Raw genomic sequence first — 12,656 nt, 5'->3', positions numbered from 1 at the left:
TCTAAAATAATATTAGCTTGTTATTACTGTTACACTTATGAACATTAATTGTCCTTGTTAACAACAAATATAAACTATAAAATATTCAAACTTAACATATTAAATAGATAACTTAATACTATAAATATCATACTTATATAAAACAATAAAAATCGGTAAAAATACACTATGGTAAGGTATCACAGGTGTCTTAAAAATCAGTATCAAAATGCTGTAAAATATTTTTAAAAAGGGAGAGGTCATTTTCTAGTAAATCCCGTAAAGGTGTGTGTTATAAGGCCTAAAAATAGTAGTAGAACGATAAGGTGCTCTATATATTTGTATTTCCTATTGAATAGAACAATAGGGAAGAAATTTTTTTTTTTTTTTTGATAACCGTACCTGGAATATCTGAAATTTCTATCAAACGCTTTGTTTGGCTCAAACTGACACAAATAAAAAAAAATATAATTATAATAAATCAACCTGTAAAGAATGACTTCTTCCTTTGTTTAATGGTATAGATTGTTCTTAACCTTTACCTTGTACCTATAGAAAACATTATTATTATAATTATATTTTTTTTTTTTTTGTCAGTTTGAGCCAAACAAAGCGTTTGATAGAAATTTCGTATTTTTTTTAGATAATCCAGGTACGGTTATCAAAAAAAAAAAAAAATTTCCCTATTGTTCTATTCAATAGAGAATACATATATCTAGAGCACCTTATCGTTCTACTACTATTTTTAGGCCTTATAACACACACCTTTACGGGATTTACTAGAAAATGACCTCTCCCTTTAAATTCCCAAAAAAAATAACCCTTTAATAAAAAGCTTTTTTTATGCTCTATGGCTATTTACTTTCTTTTTAACTAGTTAGAAAATAATAATGCTAAGTATTATTAAATGTTGTTATAAATAGCCCCTTTTAAACTTTTGCCATGAATATTTTCTCATAATTGAATTTATAAAGTTTTGTAATATAATCAGGGATGCACGGATAAGACAATGGCAGATAAATAGATATTCTCGTTTTTCAATCTATATTTAGGAACTTGGAAATATTGGTTAGGGTAGATGTTTATTTATTTGCAATTGTCCTCACACTTTATGTATCTAAATTCTCAGATCTTTGAAGTATTAGTGGTGTTGATATTCGAATGCAAGGCGGCATGAGTGGGGAATGTTGGAAATAATGTGATAGGCAGGTCCCACACCATTGTTTCAATATCCAACCTGGTTGGTCCCTGCCACTCAGAGCCACCCTCCTCCTGGGGAGGGCCTTGGCGCGACAGCGGGCATACACTTGTCACAAATTCAAAGTGTAGGTTGTAGGATAGGCTAAAATATAAAATTATTTTTATAAAATAACCCAAATTGTTTTAGAGTTTCAAGAAAATAATATTTTATGTAAGGCAAAAAACATGGTTGTACATTTTTAAGTCATTGAAATGTTTGAAAACTATTTGCCAGAAAATGATGAAATTTCAGCCATTTATTACTAAAGAGATTTGTCAAGCATTCACGCGATGCAAATTGGAAAGTTGATATCAATTTTGACTTCGGATAATCACATACTTTTCAAAATTGAGTCAAGATGTAGAACATATAAAGGGGGAGGGGGGGGGGGTTTAATGCAACCATCTCGTAATCAGTGAGCAAATGGCACTTAGAATTCGAATTTCCATCTATAATTTTGCATGAGTAATCCTTGGTAGGTCTATTTTCCCTAAAACGAACAAAAAGTTGGAAAAGTAACGGCTAACGGCTCAGCTGTTTTGTCATTTTTTTGATATCTATATTGCAAATTAGTCACGAAACCTCTCTCAACATAATACTCTTTTCTACTCCAAAACGCTATCAAACGGTTCTAGACGGTAGCTGTTGGTACTAGAAGTTTTAAAATTGGTTATTGCTATCATTTAACATGAATTAAACCAAAAATATGTTTCAAAAAGTTGATTACTACGTAATTGATGATGGATTTACCCTGAAAATAGGCAAAAAACGGCTGAACGGCTGAGCCGCTAGCCGTTACTTTTCCAACTTTTTGTTCGATTTAGGGAAAATAGGCCTATCAAGGATTACTCATGCAAAAGTTCAGATCGAAATTCGAATTCTAAGTGTCATTTGCTCACTGATTACGAGATGGTTGCATTAAACCCCCCCCCCCTTTTAGTTGAATATTAAATGGGTTGTTAAAAAGAACATTTTGTTATAAATAATGAACTATATTAAAAATGTTGCATGGGATGAAAATAATCCTTGAAAATAATTTTTACCTGCAAATGTTTGTGCTAAATGAAGGTGTAAGGTGCAGAGGGACTGGAAGCACTATATTAGACTGGGTAAACCCAAGACTTACTTCATGCTGCTTACTCTGGCTTATAATCTAAAAAATAAAAAGATTAAAACTTTAAAAGGAGTGCAGCTATTTTGTATCTATAGAATCAGACAATCCATCAATAAAATAAACTGAATTACGAAAACAAAACACGGTTGAAAAGTAGAACTCTGTACCTTATATGTTTCGTAATCGTCTGTTTTTGTTATGTATCTGACATATGGAATTTTGTAAATAAAATATAATACCTTATCTGGTTGATCTTCCTTGACTTTGAATTCTTTATTAACAGATTCAATAGATTGTAGACTAACAGAATACTGTACGCAGTCAACCTAAAAAAATAATCTATCAAACTGTTCATAATGATATAAAAATTATTTATAACATTGCGTTATTAGGTTTTTAAGACACTTAAATTAATTAGAGAAAAACTTAAGGTTCTTTAGATTAAAATTATTGGTTGCAAAGTTATGACACCACTATTTGGGAGAAAATCAATCAAAATTCAATACAGGTTGCCAACGCTATTGAGCCAACAAATTAAATTACGTGGTTATAAAATTTTGGGTACCACTGTAATTTTCATCTAATATTCCCTTCCTTTCTACTCAACAAGACTGTTTAAAAATCCCCTGTGCAGATACCCTCTTTGACATTGTTCAAAGATCTAGTTACAGAGCAGCTGCGCAGTGCGACTGCGTAACTATTGAATTTCTTACCTCGCCGACAGTAAAATCAAATGTTCCGACGATATCTTCACCCAGGCGAAATTTTCGTTTGTACAGACAAAACTTACAAACTTTACCCCTGAACAAAAATACATAAACTCTCTGTGTAAAGAAGGGATCTAAAGGGATAAGAAAATGGCCGATAAATTGATGTACATCCTCGTTGATGATACACAAAATTTAATTACCCCTTCTGTAGAATATAATTCAGGGGTGTATATTCTGCAAATTTGAACTGGCTGAGGGGGGGGGGGGGGAAGGTAAAAAAATGTTTAGTCTATTTCCAAGGGATAGTAACATAAAGAGTAACTAAAGAGAAATTACATGTTTTCAGGGGTGTATATTTTATAGAAATTATACATCCCTCCATTTTTTAGTTTTTCATTACCATTTGAAAAATTCTTTTCAATTGATTTGTGTTAACTTATCACTGTCGATATTGAACATTAAAAAAACTTGTAAGTTAATGTTTTGAAAACTACACAGTAGAAGGTAAAGGTGTTATTGGTTGCTGTTTTACCTAGAATTCGCGATTACAAAGAAACTGGCACTTTTTCTTGAGGTAACCTCCTTCAGAAAATAAATAACATTAAGCATCATATTTTAAAATATTTTCGCAAGAAGTTTGGAAATCAAAGCTCAACGGGTTCTATGTTTCCATTTCTACTAGGTGAACAGTAATATATAAAATAGTGATGGGAATCCGAATCCGAATCCGGAATCCGGAATCCGCCCAATTTTCGGCCAATTTTGGAATCCGAATCCGGATCCGGAATCCGTTTTTTATAGCGGATTCCGGATTCTAAATTGGTAGGCTAAAATTACCGTCTTTTTTCTTACAACTCCCTCTGTTTGAAGGCAAAGATCCAAAAAAATTTCTACATAACAAATTTTAATAATTACTAATGTGATGTAAATGTTTTAGTTATGCTGGAAGTCAACACTTTAAACAAATCAAGGCTTCAACCAAGTAACATAGTGATAAATTAACGAAAAAAGCTATCCCTCTGTGACGGACGGCCTTTTAAAATACTGCTAGAATCCGGAATCCGAATCCGGAATCCGCCAAAAATAAGAATCCGGAATCCGCAAGAATCCGTCACTTTTTTTGACGAATTCCTTCAGAATCCGGAATCCGAATCCGGCCCAAAAATTCGACGGATTCCCATCCCTAATATAAAATAAAATGAAAATGTCCTTACTCTATTTTTCATTTCGTCTGTCCGTCCATCCGTTCGTAACGCTATTGGCCAAGTGTGTTTTTCTCGGCTGCTATTTAAGATATGCAGCTGAAACTTTCACTGCATAAATGAGCTTCCACTAAATAATTCATGTACATTGTCCGTCGGTCTATTGGTCAAGCCTAAAAAATACATAAAATTAAATACCTACTTATCATTTTATAATAGGTTCGTGAATATTTGAAAAAGGATTATTCTTTCTTTTAAATGACAACTGAACATCTTCCCTACAATCAGCTTGGTCCGTTTGATCCTCCATGATTTTTAGTGTGATTCGATAGTTACTTATTAATGTTTTTATCGTTGTTTAAGATAATTTCTATATGTTATTTAATTCCTGAACAGTCTGCATGATGACATCAACCAGAGGATCTTTATTTATAGTTTCTTCTAGGAAAGGATTTGAGGGACCCAGCTTTTCCTCTTCCTTTACAAGATTAGGGATGTACGTGTCTACTGATAAAACTCTGAAAAATAAATATTTTTTTACAAATGAAAGAGGACTATCCACGAACAGGAGCAAGTGATTCTAAGCATCTTCCAGCATTGACCCATAGTATTTTTTTAGTTAATATACTAGGTTTATGTTTAATATTTGCTTTATCGAATAAAAAAATAGGTTTCACCATGGTTTTATATGAAAAAAAATTTGAAATGTTAAGCATTGTTTGGTGCAATATCATCGAATGTTTTGATGAGTTCAAACTGTTGTTTAAAAGCTTTGACACAAAAGTATATTATTGTGATTAAAAATGTATATTTAGAAAAAGGGTTGGTAACTTGTAAACAGTTTAATAATGTACTTTTGCAATTTACAACATTTAATGCTTTTCTGCAGTGTTATTTTATTTTGTCCTTTGAACTCAACAAAGCATTTGATGATATTGCTTTAAAAATTGATTTACATTTCAAAGTTTTTTTTCATATAAAAACCATGGTGAAACCTAACTTTTTAGTCGATAAAGCAACTATCAAACATACATAAACCTAGTATATTCACTAAAAAAATACTATGGGTCAATGCTGGAAGATGCTTAGAATCACTTGCTCTGGTTCGTGGATAGTCCTCTTTCTACTGTGCCAATAGTGCATTAAATATAAAGAAAGGAATTATAATATACAAAAGCATCATTTAAATCTGATTTAATATTTGTAAATGAAAAGATAACTACGGAAAAGCAATTAAGTAACCTAAATTGTTTCGTAAAATAAACTTACCTAATTGGCAGTCTTTGAAGTGATGTATTTTCTCCGAGCTTTTGAGATCCTATACAGAGCTTGTAGCTGTACTTGACACTGTGACCTCTGAATTTTAGTAATTTTGGTTGAAGGAAAACTTAATCAGAAAAGATATATAACTTTTTAAACAATAAATCTCTGAATATGAGTAAAAAACAATTTACCAAGCTATTAAAAATACTGCGATAAATTGTAAGTATCCTAACATGCAAAAATAGATTTTTTTATTTCATGCAATGGGGATTCTAATACCTACCTAAAATGAATTTTTAGCTTGCTATGTTTCTAAATAAACTAAACACTTGTGACTTAGTTTTAGATAAACTGGTAATAACCATCAATTCTGTTATACATGTTTACCTAAATGAAGGAGGCGCATTGTGTGGTATGTTTTCTTTAAATAATATTCTTTTGCTTTCAAATGGGCCCAATTCTAGACTGCATACTGAAAAAATGACAATACATGTATCAATTCTTTAGATCAAAACCAGGTATAAGGTATAACCAACAAGCAAAATAAATATAAAATAATGTTTGAGGGCAAATGGAGAGGTCGTCAATTTTACGATGTGTTGCCCCCCAACGACAGCTGAAAAAAAAAACATATATGTTTGGTGATTTTTTCCCGAGTTAATTAAATTGTTGGTATAAGCTGGATCAAAACAATTTTATGCGGATACAAACAGGGCCCTGCAGGGGATTTAAATAAAATGCGTTTCCCTGTCGATCTCAACGACCTTTATTTGTAGTGGGACAAAGTGTCGCAAAAATGAGCCATGAGATGAGAAAAAAAGTGGGAAAGAAAACCCCTAAAACAGTTAGATAGTCCCTATTAATGACGTCACATGACTGATTTTTGAGACACTTTGTCCCGCAGATACAGAGGTCAAAAACGAATTTTATGACCAGCTTGACTCTGTATTTAAGAATGGTCATAAAGAGAAGGACCTGACCATGCTCCTAGGAGATTTCAATGCTCAAGTGGGGAGTAATAATGAGAATTTAGAAGAAGTCATGGGCAGATATGGCCTAGGCTTAAGTAATGGCAAAGAAAATGACAATGGTGATAGACTTGTAAGTTTTTGTACTGAAAACAAACTTGTCATTGGTGGAACCATCTTTAAACACAAGAAGATTCATACTGCCACCTGGAGATCACCAGATCAAAGAACCTTTAATCAGATAGACCACATCTGTATATCTAGACGTTTTAAAGGGTCTCTCCTTGATGTCAGGGTTGAAAGAGGACCTGATGTTAATTCAGACCATTATCTTCTATCTTCTAAAGTTCAACTTAGATTTAAAAAGCAGGACACAAAGCCTAACCCCAGGAAAAAAAATAATTTAACAACCCTTCAAAACTCTGAAAAGCTACAAGAGTTTAAGCTCACTCTAAAGAACAGATTTGAGTTGTTGACTCTTCAAGAGGATGATGGAGTTGAAGATATTTGGCAAGGTATCAAAAAAGTTTATAATGATACTAGCCAAGAAAAATTAGGTTTCAAAAAGGCTAACCAAAAGCCGTGGATCGCTCAAAGATCCATTGATCTCATGGATCAAAGAAGAGAGGTAAGACAAAAGACACTCTCTAGAAACTCTCCAGAAGATAAAGACCTGTATAAGATGCTTAGCAAGGAAATCCAAAGAAGTGTCAGAATTGACAAAAAAAGAACACTTGGAAAACCTTGCTATGCAAGCAGAAAATGCTGCTAATCAAAATAGAATGAAAGATGTCTATGAGATTACTAAGAGCATTGCAGGTAAAGTACACAAATCAGGATCACACATCAGGGACAAGGATGGTTCACTCCTTAAAACTGATGAAGATATTCTAAATAGATGGGCAGAGCACTTCACTGAACTGCTGAATCTTCCAGTTCCAGAGGAAGAAACTGAGATTCCACCCTCAGATGCACTTGACATTGACTGTCGAGCGCCAAATCTATTGGAAATCAAGGAGGCCATTAAAAGTTTGAAAAATAACAAGGCCGCTGGACCTGATAACATCCCAGCTGAGGTCATAAAAGCAGACCTAGATACGTCTGCTGAGGCATTCCTACCTTTGATCACAAAGATATGGAATGATGAGTTATGCCCAGAGGACTGGAAGAATGGACATATTTCAATACTAGCCAAAAAAGGAGACTTGACCCAATGTGGAAACTACAGAGGGATAATGCTCCTTTCAGTACCTGGCCGTATCCTTAGTAAGATTCTTCTTAATAGAATAAAGAAGAAGGTTAATGAAAAGCTAAGACCTAATCAGGCTGGATTTAGACCAAATCGTTCCACTATTGATCAGATAACCTCTCTAAGAATCATCATAGAGCAATCCAAGGAATGGAACTCTGAGCTTTTTGTAAACTTCATTGACTACAAAAAAGCATTTGATTCTTTAGACAGGAGATCTCTCTGGAAAATCTGCCGACACTATGGCATTCCAGAAAAGATAATCAATATCATTAAAGCTATCTATCATAAAGGAGGTGGAAATGTAATGTATAAAGGTAAACTATCAACCTTTTTTGAGATTGTAACAGGCGTCAGACAAGGATGCCTTCTTTCTCCCTTCCTTTTCCTCCTTGCCATTGACTGGATCATGAAGAACTGTGAAAGTAATGATGGCATTCGCTGGGAGCTATTTGGCAATCCCAAATATTTAGGAAATCTGGATTTTGCTGATGATATTGCTTTGTTAACAAGCAATAGAAGTCAAATGCAAAGAAGGACTAACAGGATAGCTGAAACCTCCAAGAAAATTGGACTAGAAATAAATGTTCCTAAAACCAAAATACTCAGATTAAATGCAAATTCCCAAGAACCAATTTCTATTGGAGACCAAATTCTTGAGGATGTAGATTGTTTTAAGTATCTTGGAAGTAAAATTGATGAAGCTGGAGGCACTTTAACAGATGTTAAAGCTAGAATTAACAAATCTAGCACAGCCTTTGCCAGCCTGAACAAAATTCGGAATTCCAACAACATCTCCATAAAGACTAAGTTAAGACTGTTCAAGTCAAATGTTCTTTCTGTTTTGCTGTATGGGGCTGAAACTTGGTTCCTAAACACAGCAGTGGTCTCCAAGCTACAGACATATGTCAATAAATGTCTCAGGAGAATCCACAAGATCTTTTGGCCAAATAAGATCACAAATGCTGAGCTTCTAGAGCTCAGTGATATGTCAGACATTAAACTGACAATAAAACAGAGAAAATGGAGATGGTTGGGGCACACTCTAAGGAAAGGTCATGATGAAGGAAAGAGGAAACCAGGTAGACCAAAAACAACCTGGAGGAGGGAACTCTTACGTGAACTGAAAGCTAAGGATATTCCATCTTTCAGCAATGCCTCAAAACGTGCCGAAACAAAGGAAGATTGGAGAACCATTGTGCATGGCCTACGTTCTGCCGAGAACTAAAAGGCAATGATGATGATTAATGACGTCACATGACTGATTTTTGAGACACTTTGTCCCGCTACCTTTATTTTAATAACATTTTGTATGCATTAAAAATTAAAATTCGAATGAAGTATGTTTTATGTTGAAGTTTCTTACCTAATACTTTTGTTTTTGTAGAAAGTACAGCCATTCCAGTTTCTCCTTGAGTCGGAAGAAATGAGGTTTTATTTGAAGATTGATTTTCTATACTAAAATGATACATATTGTTAGCATTATATAGATATTTACAATACTATTAAAGAGAGGGAGGGTCTACAAAGTAATTTGTAAATATAGAATCCTAGACAGTAAAAATTCATGTACAGCTATCCATATTTAGAAGCTGAATTGTGACATTTTTTTTATTATATTTTGTCCATTAAAATCCAGCAACTTAACCCTAATACATTTGTTTTTCCTTTTATCCATTTGAGTTACTAAAATCAAAGGGGTTGAAAAATCAAATATTTTTTAAAGTTTTACTTTGTGTTAATTTCTACTGATCTCCCTAATATCTCATTATAGAAAACTATACAATATAAATATAAAACTTTCTAGAATCTTTATAAGTGTACTTAAGAATTTGTTTAACGGCATTTCTAAATTAGATCCCTCTCTTCATAAAATAAAATTGCAAATGTTTTAAATAAAATCAAATAACATAATTTTATTACCTAATTTTTCTAGTCCTGGATTCAATGTTTGTAACTTTATCATCGCTAACAGTACAGAAACAATTGAGTTGAACACTGGCCCATGCAAGCGTTTCATTCCTTTCTAAAATAAAATATCATACCTATTATTTTACAGTTCCAGAATTATACTTTAACTGGGTACGTATTCTAGGGTTTAATTTATTGCATAAAAGCCTAAACCTAAATTGGTGGTACCTGATGTATTTTTAATAATAACCCAACATTCGATATCCTCTCCAGTTAAATAAACCGGACCACGAACCAAATCACATTTTATTTCCATTGTTTGCAAATAAGTATCTGAAAATTTATTTCACAATACGTTGAATAAATATACTTTTATATGTTGATAATCACGAGACAAGATTAGGTTTCTCCATGACAGGTTAACCGATCAGGATAATTTTTGGTTAATAAAAAAATTAATTTGCAATTACAATTATGATTTACGATCACAAAATTTTTATTAGATGTATCAAAAATGTTTTTAAAACATATTTTACAATAAACTAAAGCAGTGCTTCTGAAGTCTTCAATTGAACCTTTAGAAAAAATTTTTATTATGAGTTAGGTTAGATTAAGCCATATAATTGCAATGAACAGAAGGGTAAGGTAGGAGGGCATTTCTCATCACCTGTGACGAAATTAATCATGTGATGTAATAACTCTACAAATCCTAGTTATATGTAAGTTATACAAATTTACGGATTATTAACATATTTTTAATTAAACTATCACCTAGACTGAGATGAGAAATACCCTTCGCCATTTACATTATCATTAAAATTAAGTTGTATTCTAGGTACACAATACGAAAGTATAAAACTAATCTAATAAATTTCGTTTCCTCAAATGAAGAAAAATGCATGAGTAGAATTATTTATGTCCTTGGTCTCGGGGGAAGTGGTGCTTGCCTGACTGGACTTAGCACCTGATCTGACCTGCGCTGCTGATTGTTCCTGGCCAATAACTCGCGCATTTTGTCAATCTTGATTCTGCGCATGTGAGCAAGCTTTCTCTTGTCCTTGTACATGTTGAGGAACTCGTCCAATGAGTTGTCCTGGCTGGACATGAAGGATTCCACCATTTCCTCGCTCTCCTCCTCTGCCTCGCTGCAAGCAGCTTCCAGCAGGATGAGCAGACTGTCTGGTGTCATTTTTCCAGACTTGTTGTCTATTTCTGCCTTCAATCCTTTTACCTAAAAGTAATACAGAAATATAATAAGGTAAATTGAAAGAGACAAGTATCAACATCTTAATAATAGGTTTTAAATTAAAAAAAAAACCTTGTTAATAACAATGACAACATAAAAGTAATGCATATGATAACCTACCTTTTCAGCAAGACTAGAAGCAGCTTGGAACTTCTCCAATAATTGGGCCTTTTGCTCTTTGACTAGAGGCTCTTGAGACAGATTATACTCAGCTAAAGACTTATTACTGGCCATGATCAGCTCTTTCTGCTCGTGAAGATTTTTTATCTGTTGCAAGTTTTGAATAAAATTGTCGAATTTATCCTCATTATTGAGTATTTCTTTCAAGCTGTCAACATCCATGTGCTGTAGACTGCTGAGGGCAGCTGGATAGTCAGGCTGCGAGTCTGCTGGCTGCTGTGAAACTGGATAAGGTGGATAACTCATTTTTAACTGCAAGTATTTTAATTGTCTTTTTTCTTAATTCAACTCTTTTCTAGATATATTTATCTTTCTTTTGTTTTGAAGTATTTAAATTGAATGACTCATATTTGTTCTAATTATCTGAAATACAATCAAAAAGTATGTTAAAACGATACAATAACATAGATTACTCACATAGTGTGTAATTTCTTTGTTTTATAATGTAGAGATTGTTTTCATGAAGTATATATAAACAAGTTAGATAAAGAGCAATAATAATACCAGTAAAAAGATAATTCATATATAAAATCAAGGGACGCTATGAATAGGGAGGAGGTAGGCCCCTAATTGTAGTTTATAAATAATATGTATATATTAAGTTAATAACAGTGTACTTTCAATGAGGGGAACATTGATATAAACTATATATAGGGCGAATGCGCTGAGCACAGTGGCCCTAGCGTATCTTTGGCTTAAAAATCTTGACCTTAACAGTTAAAACTGTCATAACTTTTTTATTTTTAGGAGTTATGACTTAATTTTTTCCTTTTTCGTAATGGGATTGCATGTATTTTAATAGGAAAATTTAAAAATATAATTTAATTCATCAATTCTACTGTTGTTTTACCAAGATATGCAAATTTTTGATAAAAAAATCGTATTGTTTTACTCAACGCAGGGAGGGAGAAATTCAGACACATTGCTAAAAAATTGGAAAATTTAAAGTGCAAGTAATACTTGAGTTACAAGAAATCTAAAATATGTTTTGGAAAGGTCTTAAAAATGTCTAAAACAATTGGTTTAAATTTTAAAAATATTGCCCTCCCCCAAGCCGCCAGGGGGGAAAACCGAAACGGTAAGAAAAAGTATGCCTCATACGGGGTTAGATGGGGTGAACTTCCCACGGATAAAATCTAATGAAATTTTGCACACACACTATTAAGCATGTCTTGTTGCCGCGTTTTAATGCGTGTAATGGTAGCACTATTTTTGGGCTAATAGTAACCGCTCAAAAATACCTTATATTAAAGGACTTACAATTGCCCTAAAAAAAAATAATATTTAATTTTTTTTGTAAAAACAATAAATGGGGCCATGATTAAATTATTTATGCAAAAAAAATTATTAATTTATCTTAAAAAAAACCCCAAAGATATGATGTTTTTGACACCTACTAAAAGGATAAATTTTGTCGGGATTTGGCCAAAATATCGCATTGTTTACTAAAGATACACTACACTACGCTGCAGGGCCGCAGTGTGAGCTGAGGACAAGTGAAATAACCCTTCCTTCCAGACCCTATAGAAAGCTTCACTGTGAAGGATAACCATAACGAATAAGTGATTAGCGAGATCCCTGCAACACACTCAGG

At 33.1% G+C, this 12,656-nt stretch overlaps 2 protein-coding genes across 8 annotated transcripts; both read right to left on the bottom strand.

Moving 5' to 3' along the window:
* Positions 1 to 770: 770 nt before the first annotated feature.
* On the bottom strand, positions 771 to 10,003 carry LOC145322624 (RAB6A-GEF complex partner protein 2). 2 transcript variants are annotated; one of them, XM_080164774.1, is made up of 11 exons: positions 9,865 to 10,003; positions 9,649 to 9,751; positions 9,092 to 9,183; positions 5,896 to 5,980; positions 5,515 to 5,601; positions 4,631 to 4,763; positions 3,576 to 3,622; positions 3,047 to 3,134; positions 2,573 to 2,659; positions 2,263 to 2,372; positions 771 to 1,321 (listed from the first exon to the last, which is right to left on the bottom strand). In XM_080164774.1, exons 1-11 carry the CDS (start codon positions 9,950 to 9,952, stop codon positions 1,105 to 1,107), a joined length of 1,137 nt encoding a protein of 378 aa, XP_080020900.1. In that variant the 5' UTR covers positions 9,953 to 10,003; the 3' UTR covers positions 771 to 1,104. The 2 variants fall into 2 exon arrangements, with proteins under 2 accessions (XP_080020900.1, XP_080020899.1); XM_080164773.1 differs by having other exon boundaries at positions 3,576 to 3,627; positions 4,636 to 4,763.
* LOC145322627 (vacuolar protein sorting-associated protein 37B-like) lies at positions 9,969 to 11,428 on the bottom strand. 6 transcript variants are annotated; one of them, XR_013880768.1, is made up of 3 exons: positions 11,003 to 11,428; positions 10,443 to 10,867; positions 9,969 to 10,211 (listed from the first exon to the last, which is right to left on the bottom strand). XR_013880768.1 is itself a non-coding variant. In XM_080164778.1 (3 exons), exons 1-3 carry the CDS (start codon positions 11,306 to 11,308, stop codon positions 10,202 to 10,204), a joined length of 573 nt encoding a protein of 190 aa, XP_080020904.1. In that variant the 5' UTR covers positions 11,309 to 11,427; the 3' UTR covers positions 9,969 to 10,201. The 6 variants fall into 6 exon arrangements, 2 of the variants coding, with proteins under 2 accessions (XP_080020904.1, XP_080020902.1); XR_013880766.1 differs by having other exon boundaries at positions 9,969 to 10,303; positions 10,429 to 10,867; positions 11,003 to 11,427; XR_013880767.1 differs by having other exon boundaries at positions 10,429 to 10,867; positions 11,003 to 11,427.
* Between the last annotated feature and the right edge of the window lie 1,228 nt (positions 11,429 to 12,656).

This window comes from Acartia tonsa, chromosome 6 (assembly GCF_053477335.1).
Source record: "Acartia tonsa isolate MP-2025a chromosome 6, ASM5347733v1, whole genome shotgun sequence".
NCBI classification, from domain to species: domain Eukaryota; kingdom Metazoa; phylum Arthropoda; class Copepoda; order Calanoida; family Acartiidae; genus Acartia; species Acartia tonsa.
Note: the sequence above shows the minus strand (reverse complement) of the source record. Positions and strands in the feature narration are given on the sequence as shown.

What these genes read in the sequence shown, in the direction of transcription:
- LOC145322624 (XM_080164774.1), bottom strand. Translation starts at nt 9,952, where the DNA reads ATGGAAATAAAATGTGATTTGGTTCGTGGTCCGGTTTATTTAACTGGA. An exon ending in TCATGCAGACTGTTCAGGAA is followed by an intron (nt 3,623 to 4,630) that starts TTAAATAACATA and finishes TTTCTGAAGGAG; the next exon opens with GTTACCTCAAGAAAAAGTGC. An exon ending in AGGAAGATCAACCAGATAAG is followed by an intron (nt 2,373 to 2,572) that starts GTATTATATTTT and finishes TTTATTTTTTAG; the next exon opens with ATTATAAGCCAGAGTAAGCA.
- LOC145322627 (XM_080164776.1), bottom strand. Translation starts at nt 11,308, where the DNA reads ATGAGTTATCCACCTTATCCAGTTTCACAGCAGCCAGCAGACTCGCAG. An exon ending in CTTCTAGTCTTGCTGAAAAG is followed by an intron (nt 10,868 to 11,002) that starts GTAGGTTATCAT and finishes TATTACTTTTAG; the next exon opens with GTAAAAGGATTGAAGGCAGA.